A 17935-nucleotide genomic window follows, 5' to 3' on the forward strand; every position below is an offset into this window, starting at 1 on the left:
ACCTGCCCTTCAATATTAACCATCTTGAAAACTTCATCATCCATCAACCAATTTCGCCATTTCCTGCGGGGACTCTGCCCTTCCTCGTTGTGGACGATTTGTGCAACCTCGCTCTCCCCTTCGATTCCTTACCTCTTCCCTGTCCCTCCGCTGCCTTGCTCTGCTGTTCTCTAAAGAGAGTTACACCCCAATGCCTCTTTATTCTTTTCGGTATGTTATTATTCACACTTTTTATTACCTTGTTTTTCATTTATTTGAGATTACTTTTTTGATACTTCAAAAATGTACAGTTTGCAGTTTGCCATTTTTTGAATGCATAATTTCATTTTTACGTTGTTTACTTAGTTTGCTATTTAATTTAGTTTGCCTTTATTTTATGTTCAGTTATGCATGGTTTATTGCTTTGCATGTCTTTTATAAGAGTTTTAAATTGTGATAGCATGCTAAATTGTCCAGTCTTCTGGCAGTAAGATTTTTGCTTTTTGCTGAAACCCAGTATCTTTTCTTTAATGTATTGTTCCATTATTATTCTGCTACATAAGAATTTTCCTTAATTAGAGCAGAATAAGTAACCATGGTTGGAATGAGATCAGTTCTGGTTGCAAATGAATGTTTTTTGCTGTTGGATTGATTAGCTAATGTTAAGTTGAATGAGACTTTATTTTTACCCCTACCTAAGACTCTTGTCGTTTCCTCTACTTTTTGAAGGGGTCTATGGTGATGTGCAGAGGGTGAAGATCTTATTTAATAAGAAAGAGAATGCCCTAGTTCAGATGGCTGATGGAAACCAGGCCCAGCTTGGTAAGCAAGCTTAAAAGTATCAGACTGTTAGCGTTGAGACATAATGGGTAATTAAAGCTTTGATATCAGTACTTTCTTCTCTTAAAAAAAAAAAAAAAAAAGACCCCAAATCTGAATGTGTCCATGCACTTAATTGCTTGCCTGCATAGCAGTATGGATTTGGGGCAGCTCTGGAAAAGTAGGGATCGTTTGTGCAAGATGATCTAGAGGGAAAATAGAACAAACAATATAAAAAGGCAGAGTAATGATGATGCCTGTCGCGCAGCTCCTGGAGGATCCAGTAGCTGCATAGGGAAGAACTAGACTGACATTCTAGCTTTGACTTAAATGAACAAAACCAAAATACCCCTGTAGTCAGCGCTGTCTTTAACTGTTGCAGCCATGAGCCATTTAAATGGTCAGAAGCTTCACGGGAAACCAATCCGCATAACACTGTCCAAGCATCAGACAGTGCAGCTTCCCCGCGACGGACAGGAGGACCAAGGTCTGACGAAGGACTATGGGAACTCTCCTCTGCATCGCTTCAAGAAACCAGGCTCCAAAAATTTCCAAAACATCTTTCCCCCTTCTGCCACTCTTCATCTGTCCAATATTCCGTAAGTATCTGCACGGAGCGTTCCTATATGGCTGAGTATAAAAATGCCCGCAAATTTAGCGAGGGATTAAATATGGTCAGCCCTTTGCTGCTAGCAGGGGGAGAGCTTGTCCATCTTCCTGGTGTTCCTCATGGCCAGGAAGCTGCTGGTGGAGGCCCTGATGAGAATTGGGGTTTAGAGATCAGTTTAGTCTTTCAATGTACATTTGATTGGAAAAACTGTTTGTTTCAGACCTTCAATAACTGAAGAAGACCTTAAGATGTTGTTTTCAAGCAATGGTGGGATGGTCAAAGGATTCAAATTCTTCCAGTAAGTGTTTTCTTTTGCGTCCTGTCTGTACAGCGGGCTTTTCAGTATGAGAAGGGTAGAAGCACGTAGTTCTGATTGAATTCCAACTGAGGCTAAGTGAAGGGTGATCGGAATCCTCACTAATATAATATTTGACTCTCTGGAATAAAGAATTCCAGAGTAACCCTGGGCTGAGTGCATGGTGAGTGTGAGCTGGTGAAGAAAACTACGGTAGCTGAGCGAGAAGTTTGGGTATGCATGTTTGTCATATAGACGTACCCTTCCATATAAAAATAGAGCATATTGCAGTTACCCAGGTAGTTCATTTTCTGCTGGCCTTGCTGAGCGCTAAGAAAACTTGCATCCAGTTAGACAAACTCTATATGTGGACGCACTGAACGTGACTTAAACTTCTGTCTTGTCAGGAAGGACCGTAAAATGGCTCTGATCCAGATGGGCTCTGTGGAAGAAGCCATTCAATCACTCATTGACCTCCATAATCATGACCTGGGTGAGAATCATCACCTGCGTGTGTCCTTCTCGAAGTCCACCATTTAAAGCTTTGGAAGGTGTGAGAGACAAAAATGGACTTGACTTAAAACCTCTTGGGTTCAGCCTTGACCTTAAAAGGCTGAACGCTAGGGTTTCAACTTCCATCATTCCAGAAAAAAAGCCACTTTAAAAATGCAGCTGAAGTGACCTTAAAAGACCAGAGATTTTATTTTTTTAAAGAGAAATCAGTTTACCGGTTTTTAAAAAAAAAAATCTAATTCATATTGCTAACCTTGCGGTGATGGGTAACAATCTTGACTGTTCAAATAAAAATCACAAGTTAAAGTTTACACTTTGGAACCTGCTCTGGGAAATTCCCCTCCCCTCCTGCTCCTTCTCCCTCAAAAAGCAGATCCTAACAAGCTTATCAGGTTTCACATTGATGCCTTTTTTATTTTCTTTACCCATCCATGCCTTGAAAGACCTAAAACCACTGTGTAAATTCACTTTAGCGCCTTGTGAGTCAGGATTTTGCAAAATGCGTGGTGTACAGGAGCTCCCAACTCGCCCAGCACAAAAATAAGTTGCATTGATCCTACCTTAACTGTGCATCTGCTGTCCTGTGCCTTAAATCTTTTACTTCTTTGGGGAAAACATCTGAGCTGTAGGGAGTGGATTGGGAGAGTTGAGGGGAACGAGTGAGCTCCGGCTTACTGGATCAGCTTGTGGTAGTGAAGGACAAGTGAAGCTGGCAAAGTGGATAAAGAAAATATTGGGCTTTGACTCTTCAGGCAGTTGTACCCCACTGTCCGTGAAACGTCTCAATCTGCATAGTATCATGTGTCTTCATGCCACTTTCCGATCGGCTGGCGGTTGATCGCCATCCGCAAACCTTCAAGTGGGAGTTGTTTAAGATCCTTTGTCCGTAACATTCAGACTGAGTGGAAAGGTCTGGGTGGGGAAGCGTTCCCAAGACCAAATTACATTCCATTGTCAATAGCAAGTCAACAGGCTCTGCCCTTCGAGAGCATTGATCAAGATACAAAATTAACCACTGATGGACGCTTGTGAAGACGAATCATTAAGAGTTTGTCAAAATTATGTGTGTGTATATATATATCTAAATACTTGGCTAGGATTTGAAGAATTATCGGATATCCCACATCTAGAGAGGTGTTCATGTGAGTCACCTTCGTGCCCCTAATTTGAGATTAACAAGACCAACGTAGCTCTGCCGTCATTCTTATAGCATGTCTTCAGCATTTGAGCTTTTTGTTTTAATTCTTGTATTATACTTTTTGATGCCGTTGCTGTCATCTGTGCCTAGCAATATTTCCAGTTGACCAAATATTCTAATCTCTTTATATGCAAAAGAAATAGTTTAAGTACCTTTTTATAGAATGATAAGATGGTATAAACGTAATCTAAATTTACTCCTTTGTGGTATTACCCTTGTATACTGTACTTATTTTTTTTTTTTTTTTGTAATTGAAGCTGTAGGACAGGAATTTAGTTACCAGGCTGAGGTCATGACTGAGGATGAGTAATGTAATGAAATCGATAAAACACGTTAAGCAAAGCAGATTTTTAAAGCAAAGTGTTTGAGAGAACAAGCACAAATAGCTTGTGAATTTAAGTAAAAGGACCCAGGCTAAAGTTTTTACCTTTTTAACCTATAAGCCCAGATCTTAAGTTATAGGAAGGGAATTTATTAAAAGTAGAATGCAGATCGTGTTTTCCCAATGATACAACTATGATTTTTTTTTTTTTTTTCTGGCTTACAACTCTTTCCCGGGCCATTCTGCCTTCTGTTTGTGTAATCCAATGTTGCCTTACATTTCCCTCTAACCTGCAACCTGTTCGGATGCAAAATAACAAGAATCTTGTACTTTTTTTCAGGGTTTTTCTGCAAATTGTGGACCAAAGTTTGTTTTTTAATTGTCTTAGTGTTGCAAGTTATGATTTCCTTGCTTAGTGTGGGAGCTCTTGACTTGCCTAGCACTGAGTGTTTGGAAAAGTCTTAACTTTTCTTAGTTCCTCCCTGAGCTCTTGAGGATGTGAATTATGCTGGAGAAGCGTGTGAAGTCCGAGCGAGGGTTCGGCTTGGGTTGCTGGCGTGGGATCGGGGATCCTCGTCTGCCTTAGTCTTTGGCTTGTGGCTGAGGAGTGTGACACCACCTTCAGTGAAAGCGTTGCCCCAGCTGAGCTGAGAAAACTTCCAGCTGACGAGTAGACGCTGGTTTCAGTTACCTCTAAATCTGAGTAAGCCTGTTAACGGAGCCTTGTGATCTGCCTCTGCGGAAAGCTCCGTGTTTCCTTGCCAGGATCTCACGTCCAGGAGGGCACGTTCAGGGTGTCGTGGTGGTGGTTGTCAATCTGCTCATCTCCCTTCCCCCCCAAGGCAAAGACCGGTCCCTCCTGCAGCCAGGGAGCGCTGGCGGCTCGGCCGCGCGCCCGAGCGCGCCGCAGGCAGCGCTTTCCGGGAGGGTCCGGGCGCAGCCCGAGCGGAACAGCTGCGGTTTAACCTTCTGAATGCGTTCAGTCGGCCTCACCCAGGACGCTGGGAAGAGGCTGATTGGAATGAAACCTGTCTGGGGGCCTTTAACGGTGATTTGGTCAACCCACAGGCTCTATGTATTTTGCAAAATGCAAGCAAATGAATTGAGGTAACCCCGGAACCCAGGCAATCGTGGGTTTTTCCTTTGGATCCCTGTGTTTGCATGTAAAGAATGTGAGTAACAAAAGGGTGTACATATTTATAATTTTTTATACCTGTTGTAAGACATGAGGGGGCAGCAAAACCCAGTTTTTTATGGTGAACAGATGTATTGTATATTTTGATAACAGCTATTCCAGGTTCAGTATTGTGGAAGGTGGGGTGGGGAGGGTAAGCATACACAACATCGGAATTCCATTGCCTCTTTCAAAGAATGTTTGTAATGCAAAGAAATGAAATTAAAACTATTTTATAACAACCTTTGTACCTTTCTGTAGCTCCATTATTTACTGTTCAGATTGTAGAAAGCAGTTATTGGCCAGTCTGTACTTGTGCTTTCAATAAATTTCTTCTGTATTCTTTGCTTCTGATTTTCCTATCTTTTTATTGTGCCTATTTTGCTTCTGATTTTTCCCTTCTCATGTAATTCCAGCTGCCTCATGTTATATCACTTTGACCCTTCACATACCTCTGGGCTGGCAGAGCGCTTGTCCCTGTCGGCACCTCCGTGCGGAGCGAGGGGTGACGAGGCAGGGCTGAGCCTGGAGGGGTGGCTGTGGCACACGCGTCCCTTCCACTGCTCGCGCTCCCGCCCTCCGGGGCCTGGGTGAGGTTCAGAGGTATGAGGTTGTAGGGCCTTCACTGATGCTCTGCCTTTGTCACACTCCAACACTTTTTTTTTTACTTCATGTTCCTAAACTTTCCATGTATTCCAGCTAATATCCATGAAATAACCCACTTTCAAGTCAAACACGTACTACTCTCTGTAGTTTTGTGCTTTAGATGTGTCACGGCTCTCTGCCTAGCTGGATGCAGCGCCCTTTCGCGGCCGCCGGAGCAGGCGCCGGTCCTCGTTGCGCTCCCGGTACGAAGCACTGGGGTCCTTGGGGGCTGCGCTAATGCGCGATACCCCGGCCCTGCTGGCCACACCTGGGGGCCGAGAAGCCCCCCGAGGAGCCGGGCTTTTCCTCACAGGTTGGGTTTCTCACCTGCACACTCAACGTGGTTAAAACGCCTTTCCAAAAGGGAGCGTTCCCCGAGGTGGAGCTCGGAGCGCAGGTGGCTGCGGCCGGTGTGCCCCAGGCTCTGCTTTGGAGGGAGGCAGCGGGAGCAGGGACGAGAGGTCGCCCCGGGGAGGGCAGCTGGTGGGGTCCCTCGGTGGGGGGAGGTGGGGGTGCTCCCCCAGAGCCCACCCTGGGCCCCTCGGCGGGTGGCAGCCAGCACGCTGTGCCCTCGCACCCCGCAGGCTCGGCGCTGCAGAGCTCCCAAGGAGCGGTGAGGGGCGCAGCACCCCGCTGCCCGGCCTCCCCCCAGCGCTGCTCTGGGGCTGAGCTGGGAACGCCGGCGCCCCTGGGAGGGCAGCCCCTGTTTTCAGGGAGAGAAAGAATGGATGGGCTGAGCTGGTGCTTCTGCGGCGCTGCCGTTTTCTGTCCGCCGGCCGCGGTGCCTTTGTGCTGAGCGCATTAGCATTAACCACAAGCTTGTTCCGTTGGCATCTGGGTGCCGACGGGCCTCCGAGGGGTCCTGCGGGAGCCTCGGGCTGCTCAAAGAGATCACTGTTGTTCCTTGAAAGTGTAATGGGATTTGTAACAGCTGCCTCTTCCCTCGCCTGTCTCGATGCTTGTGTGAAAGTAGGGCTGAGCTGTCGGCCCCGCGGGAGCGGCAAGTTAATTGCTCCTGGTTTGGTTCAGCGAGTTCTCGCTCCCGCACGCCCAGGGCTCGGCCGCTCCGGGTGGCACCCGCTGCTCCTCTTTGATTTTCTCGATAACGCTGGTGGCCCTTAATGCCGGGAAGGTTGTTGCAACCTCATCTTCCCGAAAGGAGCAGCGAAGCGCCGCCGGCGTCCGTGGCACCTCCTGCCCTAGCCCAGCCTCGCTCGGGAGCCCGCTGCCGGCCCGGCCCGGCCGCTCCTGGTGCTCCGGCAGGTTCAGGGAAATGTAAAGCTACAGACAGCGACGCCTGCATTCGCTTCTCCTGGTGGGGGGAAAACCAGGCAGCGCAGCAGGGAGCCCAGGCACCGGCGCCCTGCGGAAGGCGAGGCCTGCAGCGCTGTCCTCGCCCAGCGCGGCGGGATCCCTGTACCCGTCCCTGTCCCTCTCGGACAAGTAATGAATTGCTAATTAGCTGCCTGGTGCCATAATTATGGCCTCCCGGCTCTTGCTGCAGGCAAAGCAAATATCGATTGTGGGGTGGATGCATGTGATGGGCTGGGTCACCATGGGAACGGCAGCAGATGCCTGGCGCGGGACGGATCCTGCCCGTGGCTCCGCGCTCCCGTCCCTCCCCGTGGTGGAGACCCCCGAGCTCCCATCCCTCCCCGTGGTGGAGACCCCCGAGCTCCCGTCCCTCCCTGTGGTGGAGACCCCCGAGCTCCCGTCCCTCCCCGTGGTGGAGACCCCCGAGCTCCCATCCCTCCCTGTGGTGGAGACCCCCGAGCTCCCGTCCCTCCCCATGGTGGAGACCTCCAAGCTCCCATCCCTCCCCGTGGTGGAGACCCCTGAGCTCCCGTCCCTCCCCGTGGTGGAGACCTCCAAGCTCCCGTCCCTCCCCGTGGTGGAGACCCCCGAGCTCCCGTCCCTCCCCGTGGTGGAGACCTCCAAGCTCCCGTCCCTCCCCGTGGTGGAGACCCCCGAGCTCCCGTCCCTCCCCGTGGTGGAGACCCCCGAGCTCCCGTCCCTCCCCGTGGTGGAGACCTCCAAGCTCCCATCCCTCCCCGTGGTGGAGACCCCTGAGCTCCCATCCCTCCCCGTGGTGGAGACCCCCGAGGGCCGTTCCTGCAGCCGCCGTGCCACCCGCGCTGACCCCTGAGTGCTCCTGCACCGCAGAGCCAGCTCGTACCTGTGCGGGTAATTAGGCCACCCCGTCTGGCAGCGGGGGGAGCGTCTCTAAAGGTGTCTTTAATGGGAAAATGCCGACGCAGGGAAACCTGGATTGTTTTCAGCAGGAGTACGCTGGGCTCGCCAGCTCTCTGGGTCAAACGGCTCTTCCCTATGAAAAAGGCTGGGCTCTCCGAGCACCCTCAGCATCTCCAGGTATGGAAAGTGGATTTAGGGAACTTGGCTGAACCCCCCCAGCCCTGCCAGCGCCGCTGCCGCTGCTCCGAGGGTGCCCCTGCTGAGGAGCCTGAGCGCCCCGGCTGCGAGGGCCGCTCCTGCCCCCGCTCGTGCGGCCGGGCCTCAAACAATATTTGCCGAAGCCAGGCTTCCCCTGTTGCCAAGCGTCCTTCGCGTGGGCAGCGTCTTGCGAAGGGCTTCAGCGGCGCTCTGCAAAGCGTGCGGGAGGAGACGGGGCCCCCCACGCTGGCGCTCCCCAAGTGACGATGCGGCTTTTCACGCAGAAGTGCTGTCACGCATCTCTCTCGCTCTAAAGCGCAGAGTTGAGGGAAGCGAATCCCGCCGCTCGCTGGGACCGGCGCTGGTGCCTTCCCTTTAATCCGGCGTCGCTATTTCACAAGGCTGTGAGGGAATCTGCGTTTCTGCCCAGCGCTCCAGGAGCAATTAGCAACTGGGGTCTGGTTAAGGAGGCGACCCCTCCTCTCGCCTCCTCCCTGCAGCTGGAAGGGGCTCACAAAGCGGGTACCCCCGGCTGGGGGGGAGCAAATAAAGCACGGGGGGGGCGGAGAGGGGTAAGCGGTGCCCGTCAGGTGTATCAGGGCTGGATGCAGGATTGGGCCCCTGCTTGTCACAAAGCTGGGTGCTTCTGCTGCTCTACGCCTCAGTGGTCACGGGGGTGTGCGGGAGGGCTCCTGGCAGAGGATGTCCCGGGTGGAAAAGGTTGGGTCACCGTTCAAGGCACGCTCGCTCTCCCAAGGCAGGGTCCCGGACGGAGCCGGTGCCAGCAGAGCTGGGCTCAGGCAGCGCGTCTCGCACCAGCCCGGCCCTGCCTGCTCTCTGAGGGCTCGGTAGGAGACGTGGCCCCTCTCAAAGCCACGGGGCCAGGGTGCTCGTGCAGAGCCCCTGCTGCAGCTTCCAGCCATGCCCAGTCCCCTGCCCGCCCCGGCCCCCTGCCCGTGGGGTGATGGGCTTGAGGGGATGGGGTCTGGCAGCCCCCTTGGGATCCTGTTTCCTTCTGCCTGCAGCCCTGGGCAGGGGCCAGGAGGAGGAGAATGAGGATGAGGATGCTCCCGCTCCCTCCCGGGCCCCCGTGGGTCCCCAGGCAAGGCGGCGGGGGCTGCCGGGGGGGGCTGGGGGCTGCGGGAGCGGCGCGGGGCTGGCAGTCGCTATGGAAACCGCTGGGTCAGAGGCAGCGTGAAGCGGCGTCACACGCCATCGACGCCATCGCTCACCGCAATGAGCCGTGAGAGCGGCCGTGTGGGGCTGCGGGGGATGTAGGGCCCCCGCATCGCCCCTTCCCCCCCACCAAGCGCTGCCAGAGCAAGGCGTCTGTCCCGGCCAGCCTCGGCCGTCGCTGGCGGCTGTTTCACCTTCTGGGTCATCGTACCAAGGCTGGAAGCAGCAGCCTGGAGCACCATGGCCCTCGCGCTGCTGCCGGCTGGTGTTGGATGGGGGGGGTCCAACCCATTAGCCGGGGAGGCACAGCCCACCGGTGCCCCCGCCGCAGCCCCCCACGCCTCGAGCTGCTGCCATCAATCCTCCTGGTAATCCCCGGGTGGCTTTTCCAGCACCGAGTCAGGGTTATGCTGGATAATCCATATGTTTGCAAGGCGGAGGCTTTGGGATATCCACTGCTAATCCAATTGGCAGCAGCGGTTCGGTGCCATCGTCACATCGCCCTGCTCCTGAGGCTGCCCCTGCCGCTGCACCCCAGGCTGGGACGGCTCCGGCGCGGCACCGTGGGGCTCAGCCCCGCTCCGTGGCAGCTCCCGCGGGCTGTGGAGCAAAGCCTCGACTCCACGTTGCTCCGCAGCTCCTGCCAACCCCTCTGAGCAGCCACGCCTCGGTCCGTCGGCTCTGCCCGCTGGACAAGAGCGGTGTGGCGGCTCTCCTGTTGTGCTCCCGTGTGCTTCAGCTGCTTTTCCACCTCCTCTGCCCAGCCCTTCCTGCTCTCCCGGCTGTCCCCGTCCCCGCCCGCGGCGCTCCCCTGGGAAGGCTGTGCGCGGTGGGCCCCTGGGTGATTTACAAGCCGTGACAAATGGGAGCAGATGCTCGTCCGCGCTGGGGCCGGGTCACGCGGGGTTTCGCCGCCACCATACGGAGATGGGTCTGGGGGAGGCGGTGGCACGGGAGGACACCAAATGAGGTCGCCGAGTGTCTGCTTCGCTGCTGCCTCCGCTGCCGGTCCCTGCCCTTGGGTTGGCATCGTCCCTGCCGGGGCGCCGCTGGCCGCTCTTGCGGGAGGCCAGGGCACTGGGCAGGGGTCGCCGGGCCTCGTGGCTGTGCCACCGCTGGCGGTGACACGCGGGAGCCCAGCGCGATGCTGGAGCCCACGTTGCCACAGCAACGCGGCGGGAAACTGCAGCAGCGGCACTTTCTTGCTGCGGCAGGAGGATTGTTGGGGGGGGGGGGGGCAGGTCGTCTTGGTGCACTGGGCCCCTCCATCCCAGGGCTTTGCAGGACGCTTGACAAGGCAGCGATGCCCTGGGGTCATGCAGACCCCCTCCCTTCGCTCCCTGGGGTGTGATGGTGTGCCCAGCGCAGCGTGCAGCCCCCTCCTTATCGCAGGGCAGCCGATGGGGGGGGTCTCGCGTTGAGCTGTAGTAACAGAATTGCTTGTGCTTGCCTGAAGGTTAATGGTCTGGGGAGCCTGGAAGGGCTTTAACCCAGCCCGTGGAAGGGAGAGGAGGACCTTGAGCGCCTTTCAGAGGGGTGGGGGCCCCGTCCGGCTGCCTCTCCCCTGGGAAGGGGGGGTCACACGGTGCATTAGCAGCATCACACCCTCCCGCGGCGCTGGGCTGCTTGGCCATGGTGACATGGTGACATGGTGAGCAGGGGCCCCCTGCTCACACCGCTGCCCGAGCCCACCACAGCTCTTGGCAGCGCTGGGGCTCTCCTGGCTGTCAGACCATGGCACTCACCTGCCTGGGGCCGCCCCACGGACACCAGTGAGCCCCTGTCCCGCCCCCCAGCAGCTGTGGCACCAGTGGCCCCTCCTCCCCCCTCCTGGCGAAGGAGCCCAGCCACAGAACATCCACACGTTTATTTGCTTTTCAAACCACAGCAGTTCCAGCCATTGCCCGACTGATGCGTTCACAGCTTGGAGACCCCCCCATCCCCCCAAAACCTCCGTCCCCTGGCCAGGGCTGCTACTCCTGGGGACAGAGCTCGGCCCTGGCTCCCCGCTGTGCCAGCCCCAGACCCTGCGCCCCCACCTCAACGCCCACCCTCTACTTCAGCCCATGCAGTATTTACAGCCCCGGCGTGCCCAGAGCCCCTGGGCAAACCACCCCCTCCCAGCACCGTCCCCCCTCGCCCTCCCCCAGCATGGACCAGTGGTGCAGGATGGGGGTCTGGGACAACTCCTGCCGCGTGGCTCTTGCAGGACCCCCAGCATCCACAAACCCCGACACGAGCCAGGACCCATTGCCCCATGGGAGCCCCCCTGCCCCAGGACCCCTCAATCCAGGTCCCCCCAAAGCCCTTCAGCACCACTTGCTCCCCACCCACCCGCCTTGTACGTGTCTAGAGCCAGAATAAATTAACCCCTCAGAAATGTCAGCACCTATGTTAGAGAGAAAAAGAAAGTCAAAAGTGCTTGGAGCCACCCGGCCTTGCAAGCTTTGGGGGCAGAGACCCCCAAGCCCCCCCAGCTGCCCGGGCAGGAGTGGGGTCCCAAGTTAGGGTCCCCCCACACACATCTTGGCTGGCTCAGGGGCCGGCGTGACCGTGCTCTGCCACATCCTTGTGCTGCTCGGTCGCCCCGATGCCAAAGACAGCCCTGTCTTGATGCCCCCCCCAGCAGAGAGGGACCCCAGCATTATGGAGCCCCCCCCGAGCTGGGGCAGGGGAGCAGGGGGGGCTGGGCACGGGGAAGGCAATGGGGGCTTAGTCCTTAAACCTCCGGCTGGCTTGCATTTTCTTGTAGTAGTGGTCCACCTCGCTGTCCGCCTGCCCGTCCCTCTCGGCCGGCTTCCTCCGCAGCGTGGACTCCCGGCTGGCCGTGCCCAGCAGCCCCTCGGGGGGTGCCTCCCCCCGCTCCCCGCTGCCCCCCATCGCCCCCGGGATGGTGGCCAGGCTGCCGTAGCGCGGCTCGTCCTGCTCCATGTCGCTGACGGAGGAGCCAGGGGACACGCCGGCGCTCTTGGCCGGGCGGAAGCCGCGGAAATCCTTCCCCATCTCGCCCAGCTCGTAGGCGTCCGGCCCCTCCTGCCCCTTCGGCCCCGACTTCCACTCCCAGGGCCCGTTGCCGGCGGAGAGGTGGACGACGGGGTGGTGGGGGGCGTGGGCGTCGATGGTGATGATGCTGGAGCTGTCCCGCTCCGAGGGCGAGCGGTACTGGGAGGAGTCAGAGCTGGTGGAGGAGGAGGACGTCTCCGAATGCTTCGGGGTGACGGAGACCATGCTCTGCTGCTTGGACATGGCGATGACCTGCATCAGGCGCGGGGGGTTGGCCACCCGCTGCGCCCCTCCCTTCTCCGCCACCATCACCCACTTGGCCCGCACGGCCGCCCCGCTGCCAGCCGGGACGCCGGCGCCCGCCTGGCTCTCCTCGGGGATGTGCACCAGCTGCGAGGCGCCCGGCCGGGGCTGGATGAGGACGCGGGGCCCCATGGCCGCCCGCTCGGCCGAGCGCGCTTGCACCGTGGGGTAGAGGGAGGGGGGGACGTCCTCGCCGGCATCCCCCGCGCCCCGGCCATGTGCCGCCTCCTCCGCCAGCGTCATGCTCCGGCCCTCCAGCGACTTCTGCTTCCACTCGGTGATGAGCTGCTTGGAGCGGGAGGCGTCCACGGGGACGTGGATGGTCATGTGGCGCCGCGCGGGGTCGTCCATGGAGGGGGTGTTGACGCGGGGCAGGGTATTGCTGAAGGTCACCATGTTCTCCTTGCCCATGGGGCTGCGGGGGGCCAGCAGGTCCACGTCCACGCTGGCCCGCTTCAGGCTGCCCAGAGAGTTCTTCTCCCGCGGCACCGGCCGCGTCGCCTCCTCCAGCTGCGTCTGCGGGTTCAGCTCGTCCGTGCTCACCGACTTGTTCTGGTGGTAGACGGAGTCGTGGCCCCGCTGCGTCAGCGCCCGCAGCGCGTCCTTGGCCGGGGCCGGTGCCGGGACCCTCTCTGTCGGGGCACGGAAGTTGCCGACGGCGTGGTACGCCTGCGGGAGGGGGCGCACGGGGTCAGCCCCGCAACCGGGACCGTGGCCCACACCCAGCGTCCCTCCCTCCCGAGCCACCGCAGCTGCCTCGAGGGCAGGGACCGGCACCCACCAGGTAGGCGGCGATGCCGGAGCCGATCAGGAAGCCCACGTAGACGTCGGCGGGGTGGCTGCGGTACTGGGTGATCTGGGTCAGGCCGCAGATGCCGGCGGCGATGGCAAAGGCGAAGACCAGGATGGGCTTGAGGAGTTTGGTGCTATCCGAGATAATGGAATTGAAATACATCTGGTGGCGATGACAATGGGGCGGGAACGGGCTGTTAGTTGCAGCTCATGGCACTGGCACCCGCCGCCATCACGGCGCCGCAGCCTCCCCCCTCCCCAGCCCCCGGCCACGCAGAGAGCTCTTGGGTGCAGGTGGAGCTGCAAGTGCCTGAGCGAGCATGGGTGAGAAGCCGCGCGCGCCCCCGCGCCCCAGCACGAGCACCGAGCACGCGTGTGGTGGGCAGAGCTTGTCTGTGCCGACAGGAGAGGGATGCTGCTGCCCCGAGCCGGCTCATGCAGGGCCGAGAGCCAGGCAGCACCAGGAACTCACCGACACGTAGACGGCAGCGAAAGCCGAGAGCGTTGCGTGCTGGGACGGGAAAGTCTTCCTGCAGGGGAGATGGGGGGGTGCGGTTGGGATGGGGCGGCGCAGCTGGGGCAGGGCATGAGGGTTGGAATTGAGGCGGCGTGGGTCTCCCCCCGGCACATACCTGGCGGAGAGGATGGCGTGCTTGTCCGTGCCCGAGCAGATGTCCTGGGTGATGTAGGGGTTGGCGTCGCAGGGGGTGCCCAGCAGCGTGTAGTTGGGCTTGCAGACGGTCAGGAAGAAGGGTGCGTGGTAGCCAGTGGCCAGCTGGATAACGTCCGTCACCAGGGCCGTGGCACAGAGACCGAACACATGGACACCTGGCAATGGCAGGAGCAGGACAGCGGGTCGCCCCCTGTCCCACATGGCACCCAGGGCCCACCCAGCCCTGGGGCACCCACAGCTGCTGGGAAGGGTGCAGTGCGGTGTCTGGGTGGGGCTGCGCATTCCTGCTATCGCATCCAGGGTGTCCCCTGCAGCCCCAGGCCCCTCGGACTGGCCCCCGCGGCGGGCAGGGCTCCTGCCCCGGCGGCGGCACAACGTACCCACAAACCTTACAGTCCGGCGCAGGAAGGAGTTGAAGTTGCAGCCGCCGGCGTTAATGCTGCCCTCGGCACCGGCGCGTCCCTTCAGCCGGGACTGCAGGCAGTACACGATGCCCTCCCCGACCATGATCTGGGGAGGAACCGGCAGCTCAGGGGGTGCTGCCCCGTGGGGATCGGGGGGTCCCGGCTGTCAGCGGTGCCTGCTTGCAGATGCACGGCACCGCCAGGCTCCCCACACCGGTGTCCCCCTCCCCGTGCTGCTGGCACTGGGACCCCAAGCCCCGGCTCTGCCGCTGGGTGGGGTCCGTCATCCTTCCCCCGCAGCGGGATGAGCCCTGGGACGCACCGAGGCGGCGGGCGCGGCGAAGGCCAGGCTGAGCAGCATGAGAAGGGGGATGAGCTCCTCGTTGGTCTCCACATAGGGCATGGAGAGCGCGCGGTCGTAGCACTGGAAGCCCACCTTGGCTGGCTTGAAGAGGTCCGTCAGCTCCAGGAAGTAGAGCGTCACGATGGAGGAGGCCACGATGGGCAGCTGGGGGGGTGACAGCGTCAGGACCACCGCGCCGCCCGCTTCGATGGGCACCGGCGTCGCCGGGAAGGGGCAAAGCCCCAGTCGCCTCCACGCCAGGGCAGGACCAGGGCCTGGGGAAGAAGCCCCCCACACCACCCCTGCCCCACACCCACCTCCACGAAGTAGAAGCAAGGCAGGAGCGTCATGCTGTCCTTGGGAGCCCGGGCCTTCTCCTTGGGGGGGATCATGGTCTTGGGGCAGGTGCCGGGGTCCCGTCGGGCTGCGCCTCCGCCCTGCCGTGGGGCAGCAGCGTCACCCCCGGCTCTCGGCCCTATGGGGGGGCCGGGCAGCCCCCCGGCTCCCCTCCTCCAGCCGCTCACCGGGGGGAAGCCGCCGGTACTCGGGGGCTGCCCCCGCCAGGGCCCCCCTCCCCGGGCATCACGGCGGGGCGAGCCGGGCCGGAGCTGTCCCCGCTCCCCGCAGGGGACCCCCAGCACCCCGGGGGGGTCCGGCCGAGCAGGGGGCTGCGACAACAGGTGGGGCGGAGGCTCGGCTGTCGCGACAGGCGGCCACTACCGCGACAGGCGGCGAGGCTGCTGCGGAGGGCGTGGAGAGGAGGTGTGCCCCCCGCAGAGCCGGGCCGAGGATGGGGGTCCCCGGGTACCCCCCGGCCCCAGCCCCTAAAACTGCCACCTATCCCCGGCTGCAAAAAGGGGGGAGGGGGGCCGATAGCGGGGATGGAGCAGCGAGGGGCAATGGGCAAGGGGGGGGGGCGGGGGCAATATCGGGGAGGTATTAACGGGGGGCGTTGAGGGGGGCAGGCAGGGGGCTCAGCCCGCGGCAGGGGCCGGGGGGGGGGAGCGGGGCGCCGCCGGCGGTGCCGCAGCCGCGGGCGGGGGTCGGGGCTGGGGGGGGGGGGCGGGGAGCGGCCCTTTGTGCAGCCCGCGGCCGCCCCCCGCCCCACTCACCTCTGCTGCGGCCGCCCCGGGGCCGCGGGGGGCCGGGGGGGCGGCGGGGGCGGCGGCGGCGGGGGTCCCCTGCAGCCGGGATGCTCCTGCCTTGGCGGAGCGCGGGGAGCGGCGGCTTCCTCCGCCCCCGCCGCCTCCTCCTCCTCCTCCGCCACCGCCTCCTCCCCACCGCCCCCCGCCCCGCCCCGCCGCTCCCGGCCCCTCCCGGGGCGCTGAACACCCCCACGGGGCCGGGGATGGGGGTCTGGGGGAGTTGGGGGCAAGACAAAGGGCCGGGCGGGGCCGGGGGCAGCGAGCAGGATCGACCCTCCCCCGCACCGCTCTGCACCCCCGAAAGCTGCTCTGCACCCCGGGCTCTGCAGCAGGCAGCGGTGGGGGGTCCCCCCTCGCCCGGCCCCCCCCAAATCAGCCCTCTCCCCCCATGTGCTGCGGGGCTGTGGGGGTCGCACCCCCACCCCGGGGACCCTCCCTCCCTGCACAGCCCCCACCCTCGCCGAGCTCCCCCGCCCTGCAGCTGGGGTGACCCCAAGCCGGGGCTCCCGCAGCATGGGGGTGCATGACTCCCAAACCCACCCCTGCAGAGCTCCGCCAGCCCCGGCACCCACCTGAGCTCCACCAGATGGGGTCCGTGGGGCACCTGCTCTCCCCGGGGGCCTCGGAGGTGACTTGGGGGACGAACCCTTTTCCCGTGCTTGGTGGGGCCGGTGGTGGCACAGGAGCATGGGGGACGAAGTCCTTAGCTGGAGCCTCGAGTCTCCCCAAATTCAGGGCTGGGGAAGCAGGTGTAACACCCTCTGTCCCCCCAGGGACTTCCAGCACCTCTCGGGGGAGGCTGAGGCACCCCTGCCCTGTCCGCCCTGCCTTTGCTGGCCCACGCTTGCAGCGGATCCTAGTCCTGACCAATCCCTACCCTGTACCCCCCATCCTGTGCGCCATGTCCTGCACCCCACACTTAGCCTGCTGCCTCCCCTGCACCCATTCACGGTCCCGTCCAGGCTCTGCGCGGCCCCACACCACGGCACCGGCCACCACATGTTGCCCTTGTTCCATTTTTGGCCCTAAGCGTGCAGAAATCTCCCGGCGTATTTAACACTAAATCCTGACCCCTGGAAGCCGCCGTTAAGCCGCTCTCCCTGTGGAAAATCCCCCGCTGGAGCCAGAGTCGGGCACCCCCAGAGCTGGCGATGCTCCCGCCTGTATGGCGCGACCCCTTCCCGCCATGTGCTGCCCAACACATGGGGAGAGAGCGGGGAGACGAAGCCAGCCCCACAGAGGGACCCCCTCGCCGCCGAGGCACCCTGGCCCCCAGGTCCCAGCACCCTCCTTGCCGGTGTCCCCGTCCGGCCAGGGTCGGGGGCGTTGGTTGGCGTTGGGGGTCGGGAGGGTTGGTTGGTGCCGGGAGCTGGGGGACCAGCCGGGGCGTCGATGGCTCGGGGTGGTGGGGTGCCTGCGCAGCCAGACAAAGGCAACGCGGCGACCTTGAGCTGTAAGAGCTGCTGGTGCATGAGGAGGAGGAGGGTGGGCTCCAGCCCCTTGCCCGGTTTCCCCACTCGGTCCCGGCAGCACCGGCGGGAGCCGGGCAGAGCCTGCGGGCCGGGGCCGGCGCGGCTGCGGGTGGCACCGGCCGTGGTGGGGAGGTCAGGGAGACCCCGGCCCCCAGCGGGCACGGAGCGATCCCCGGGCCCGGCCCGGTGCCGCTGGGTCTCTCCGCGGGGGAGCCCCGAGGCGGGGTGAGGGGCGACGGGCCCGAGCCTGGGCGGGGGCGACGGGCGGCTCCGGAGCTCGGGGACGCGCCGGGACCGGCCGGAGCCGAGGCGGTGGCTCCGCTTAGTGGCACCGGGGAGAAAGGCAGAGGGGACTGGGGCTGCCACCGCCACCATCCCTGCCCCCGCCACCACCGCCGCCCCGCCACCGCCACCGCACGCCGGCCCCCGCAGGAGCACCCCGCAGCCCCTTCGGGGCAAGGGGTCCCCCCCCGAGAACCCCCGCTAGGGGCCGGTGGTCCCAGCCCCGCTGCCCTTGTCCTTGCCAACCCCAAGGACAAACCCACGGGGGATGCTCGGCTCTGCTCCGCGGCCCCAGGCACCCACCGAACCGGCACCCAGCACCCACCACCACGCTCCCACCGACCCTCCCTGGGCAGCCGGGCAGGGGTCCCTGGTCCAGGGGGGCTGCGGCCAGGC

The 17935-nt window shown here is 61.1% G+C and overlaps 2 protein-coding genes across 7 annotated transcripts in view; one reads left to right on the forward strand and one right to left on the reverse strand.

Moving 5' to 3' along the window:
* The window catches only part of PTBP1 (polypyrimidine tract binding protein 1), a 31449-nt gene extending 26185 nt beyond the window's left edge, over positions 1-5264 (forward strand). For all 3 annotated transcript variants that reach the window (XM_064469698.1, XM_064469699.1, XM_064469700.1), the window contains 5 exons: positions 177-210; positions 709-801; positions 1181-1397; positions 1629-1706; positions 2111-5264. In XM_064469698.1, the coding sequence (XP_064325768.1) occupies positions 177-210; positions 709-801; positions 1181-1397; positions 1629-1706; positions 2111-2243 (555 nt within the window). In that variant the 3' untranslated portion in view covers positions 2244-5264. The remainder of the gene's footprint in view (positions 1-176; positions 211-708; positions 802-1180; positions 1398-1628; positions 1707-2110) is intronic.
* A 5710-nt stretch (positions 5265-10974) lies between these two features.
* Positions 10975-17305, reverse strand: PLPPR3 (phospholipid phosphatase related 3). Of its 4 annotated transcripts, none has more exons than XM_064469685.1 (8): positions 16358-17302; positions 14958-15077; positions 14620-14805; positions 14274-14403; positions 13853-14048; positions 13693-13750; positions 13210-13383; positions 10975-13097 (listed from the first exon to the last, which is right to left on the reverse strand). In XM_064469685.1, exons 1-8 carry the CDS (start codon positions 16472-16474, stop codon positions 11835-11837), a joined length of 2244 nt encoding a protein of 747 aa, XP_064325755.1. In that variant the 5' UTR covers positions 16475-17302; the 3' UTR covers positions 10975-11834. The 4 variants fall into 4 exon arrangements, with proteins under 4 accessions (XP_064325755.1, XP_064325757.1, XP_064325756.1 ...); XM_064469687.1 differs by lacking the exon at positions 16358-17302 and adding an exon at positions 15753-15893; XM_064469688.1 differs by having other exon boundaries at positions 12189-13097; positions 13210-13354.
* Between the last annotated feature and the right edge of the window lie 630 nt (positions 17306-17935).

Source organism: Phalacrocorax carbo, chromosome 19, assembly GCF_963921805.1.
Source record: "Phalacrocorax carbo chromosome 19, bPhaCar2.1, whole genome shotgun sequence".
Taxonomy (NCBI): Eukaryota; Metazoa; Chordata; class Aves; order Suliformes; family Phalacrocoracidae; genus Phalacrocorax; species Phalacrocorax carbo.

Coding starts and splice junctions, on each gene's coding strand:
- PLPPR3 (XM_064469685.1), bottom strand. CDS start 16,474: ATGCTCCTGTGCCACCACCGGCCCCACCAAGCACGGGAAAAGGGTTCG. Junction 14,806..14,957: donor CTTGCTTCTACTTCGTGGAG/GTGGGTGTGGGG, acceptor TCACCCCCCCAG/CTGCCCATCGTGGCCTCCTC. Junction 13,751..13,852: donor CACGCCATCCTCTCCGCCAG/GTATGTGCCGGG, acceptor TCTCCCCTGCAG/GAAGACTTTCCCGTCCCAGC.